General features: G+C 49.9%; 1 protein-coding gene across 1 annotated transcript; it reads right to left on the bottom strand.

Moving 5' to 3' along the window:
* Window positions 1-1208: 1208 nt before the first annotated feature.
* On the bottom strand, window positions 1209-3353 carry TRAPPC2L (trafficking protein particle complex 2-like; the record flags this gene model as incomplete). The annotated part of the gene is made up of 4 exons (XM_009079493.1): window positions 1209-1382; window positions 2148-2227; window positions 2345-2432; window positions 3149-3353. Coding segments are annotated over 4 exons (419 nt in total), but the record flags the coding sequence as incomplete, so codon positions are not given.
* Window positions 3354-3892: the final 539 nt, after the last annotated feature.

The raw sequence follows: 3892 nt of genomic DNA, 5'->3' as shown, positions 1-3892 counted from the left end.
AAATGATCATGCTGGGTGAGCTTTGTGTGTAGTTCTGACTCTCTGCCCTGCCCTGCCTTTCTGTAGCCTCCTTGGATGCTTTGGAGCTGTGCAGCTCTGTTATTTTTAGCTGGTTGATGTGGTTTTAACTGATTAGGTGCTTGAAGCACCTTCTGGGGGGGCAGGAAAGACTTGGAGTTAGAGGTGTGTGAGAAGCACTGAGTAGCTGCTCAGAGCTTACTCCTGCTTGCATCACCTCTGAACTCAGAGTGATGAAGTTGGGATGCATTTCTAGGCCAGTTTGGGTTTCTTTTCCTATATAAATACCTGGTATTGATGTGGGAGTCTTTAATTAGAGCTGCAGGGGGAAGAGGTGCTAATAGAGATTAGTTTAGGGATGAGCCAGGCAGCTGTGCAGTCCTGATGGCTTAATCTCATGGGTGGATTTGTTCCAGCTGCACTACCTGTGCTGGGAATCAGGGAGAGACCTCAAAGATGGAGTCCAACCCTAAATCACTGGGGAGTGTGTCTGGGTGAGCTGTAAGGTGGAAACAGCAATCTGAGTCACCCAAAAATCATGTCAGGAAGATCATAGAAGCACAGGATGGTTTGGGCTGGAAAGATCATCTAGTTCCATCCCCTGCCATGGGCAGGGACATGTTCCAGTAGTCCAGGTTCCTCCAAGCCCCATCCAACCTGGCCTGGAACACTTCCAGGGATGTGGCAGCCACAGTTTCCCTTCAGAGAAAAAAAGCTGAGCTTCAGTTCAGTTCCCTGCAGAACTCTGTGCAGCTGTGCCTGTGCAAGTCAGATGATGCTGTAAAAATTGGGTTTTGGGGTAAAAACAGCAGTTCCTGCTGCTCTTGTGCTCAGAGCAAGCACAGCTGCACATGAGACAGCCCAGAGGTTAGCAGTGGGTCAGCCCAGACTGCAGCAGCTGAGTTGACAGTGACGTGTTCCTCACGAGTGCTGGTACTCCAGAGCAGCTCTTCTGAAGTAGGAGGAGCTTTGGCTCCTTTCCAGCTCCTCTTCCTTCTGCAAGGAACATCAGAATCCAAACAACCAGGTTGGATGGGGCTTGGAGCAACCTGGGCTAGTGGAAGGTGTCCCTGCCCATGGCAAGGTGTGAGACTGCATGATCTTTAAGCTCAACCCAAACTACTCTGTGATTCCATGGAGAGTGACTTCTGTGCTATACTCAGCTTTGTTCCAGCACAGATCATCAAACCTTGCAGGCATTAAGTTTATTTTACAGAGAATACATTTAACATAGGACACAGACTGAAGACAATATGTACATCACTGCAGGCACTGCCCTGTACACAGAGGATGCTCCCAACAGTGGGATGAGGAGGGTTCAGCACACCTGCATCATCATGGAGTTCACCATGTTATCAAAGGCCCTGGAGAAGGAAATAAATAGAGGTTATTGAAAGAATAATCCAGTTCTGCACAGCAAAGCTCTTGTAACAAACCCAATGGCTCATACTGCCTCTGCCTGGCTGTGTCCAGGCTGGATACATGGTTTGACTCTTTGCAGCATGTTCTGTTGAGTAAATAATGACTTTTAGTTAGGCTGAAGTAAGGAGAAGTTTTATCTTGGCTGCAGAGCTGCCTCTGCACAGTGTAAATGAAGTTGTTCTTGCCTAGGCCATAGAAACTCCCAATATTAGAATTCCCTGTAAGATTACAATAAGAAATGGGAGGCTCTGGCCCCCTCACACATGAGGAATTACATGTGCTGAATGGCTATGTGTCTCTACACAAGGATAAACTTATCCAATAAGTGCAGTTGTTCACCCTAACCTGCTCTACTTACCTGGATTTTAATGCTCAGAATCATTAAGGTAAGAAAAGACCTCTATGATCATCAAATCCTACCATTACTCACCTCTGTTTTCCTGTTTACCTACAAAACAGGCAAATATTTCTCCCCAAAACATAAATTCTCTTGACTTTGTTTCTAACCCCAGTTCTGAGGAGGCACTGAGAGTTCAGTGTGACTTTTTCTGAGACATCAGTTTTCTGTGAAGCAGCAGCTGTTCTCATTTAGGCACTTAGAGCTTGCACACCTGAACTGAACCACAGGGTTGGTCCTGTTATGTCCCAGGTACCCTGGAAGTGCCAGAGAGGTGCCCAAGAGGCAGAGCTCAGTGTGGGTCACTCACCTGGAGTTGATACGGTCACCAGGGTTGTAGAAGGGGTTACACATGATGTCTGTGTAGGAGTTGTGAAGCTTTCTGAACATCTGGAAAGGGATTGGAGGGTCATTAACTGATTAGTTTTGCTTCTCAGCACCTCAGGAATCTGTGGAAGGCACAGAGCCAGCGAGGTGGGAAGTTGTGCCCTGGTTTGCTGCACTTACACTGCGGATCTCGTTGTCCCGAAGGGCTGTGTTGGACGAATCCACCACCATGACAAACTTCACCTTCGAGTTGGTCACGTAGCCATAGCTGAGCAGGTGTTAAGGATTGTCCTTCTGACACTCCAGGGCCTGGCAAAGCCAGGAGAACCAGACTGAGATGCACCCAGAGACAACCTGAGAGGGAACATGAGGGAACCTCACGAGGGGCAGCACCAACCTCTGCTCTGGTGACAGTGACAAGACCTGAGGGAATGGCCTGAAGTTGTGTCAGGGGAGATTTAGGTTGGACATGAGGAAAAGGTTCTTCCCCCAGAGGGTGTTTGGACACTGGAACAACTCCCAGGGCACTGGTCACAGCCCCAAGCCTGACAGAGCTCAAGGAGTGTTTGGACGATGCTCTCAGACACAGGGTGGGTTGCTGGGGGTGTCTGTGCACGAGTTGAACTTGATGATCCTTGTGGGTCTTTCTAGCTCACGATATTCTGTGAGGTTCTGGCTGTGCCTAGGACATAAGGAGGACTTGTCTGGGAAACCACAGGGACCTGGAGATCTAATATCAGCCAGTGGGACTGACCTGAGACTTCCAAAAGGAACACCCAGTTTATGACAACCTGAAATCAGCCTGGGCTAGGGGAAGGTGTTCCTGCCCATGGCAAGGGGTAGAATGAGATGAGCTTCGAGGTCTCTTCCCACCCAACCCATTCCATGACCCACAGAGCTGTGGGAGTCACTGTTCCAGCAGGAGAGAACAGCTCTATGCTCATTAAATACACAACAGCCTAGTGAAAGGCTTGAGAAAGATACACCTTGTAGTCTTCAGTGGGATAGAGGAGCCCCAGGTACAGCTCCCTCTGGTCCACAAGGGCTTTGCCCATGGCTGAGATCTTCTCGTCCACCACATCCAGGGAAGTGTGCACAGTGTAGTGGAACTTGAGCTCATTCTCGGTGGGAACACTGCGGATGTACAGGGGGTAGTTCTGGGGGGAGAACAAACCACACCAGCTGAGACCTGCTGATGCCACAGCAGAGCTTCACCCAAGGAGCTGCTGCTGGCAGAAGCTACTTAATAATTTTATTCAACATTTTTATACCCTGCAGCACCTGTGAAGATCTGTACCCACACACCCATGGCATAAGAATCATTTGCTCAAGGCTCAGGTCTCTGCTGAACTGTCTCCTTATCCCAGCAGAGCCTGTGCCCAGCTCTGAGGAAAACCTCTCTCCTCTCCCAGCAGCAGGTCTGCAGGACACCATAGGGCACCTTTGCACTGCCCCTGCCCTAATCCCATCCTGCTCCTGCCCAATACACTTTAACCCCCAGAGTGTACCTTGTTCCTCTCTCCCCTACCCCCACTGCTCCAGTCCTATTCCTGCTCAGAGACCACAACCCCAGATCCAGTCCCTCTCCCCTACTCAGGCCCCACAGCTCCACCTGATCTCCCTGTTCCCCTCACACTCTACAACCTGAGACCCAACCTTTCATCTCTGTTTGGGGCCCATGACTCCACCTGACCCTTATGTTCCCCCCAGGCCCTACAACTTGAGTCC

This window comes from Acanthisitta chloris, unplaced genomic scaffold (assembly GCF_000695815.1).
Source record: "Acanthisitta chloris isolate BGI_N310 unplaced genomic scaffold, ASM69581v1 scaffold37847, whole genome shotgun sequence".
Classification (NCBI taxonomy): Eukaryota; Metazoa; Chordata; class Aves; order Passeriformes; family Acanthisittidae; genus Acanthisitta; species Acanthisitta chloris.
The sequence above is the reverse complement of the archived record's forward strand: the minus strand, read 5'-3'. Positions and strand labels throughout refer to the sequence as shown.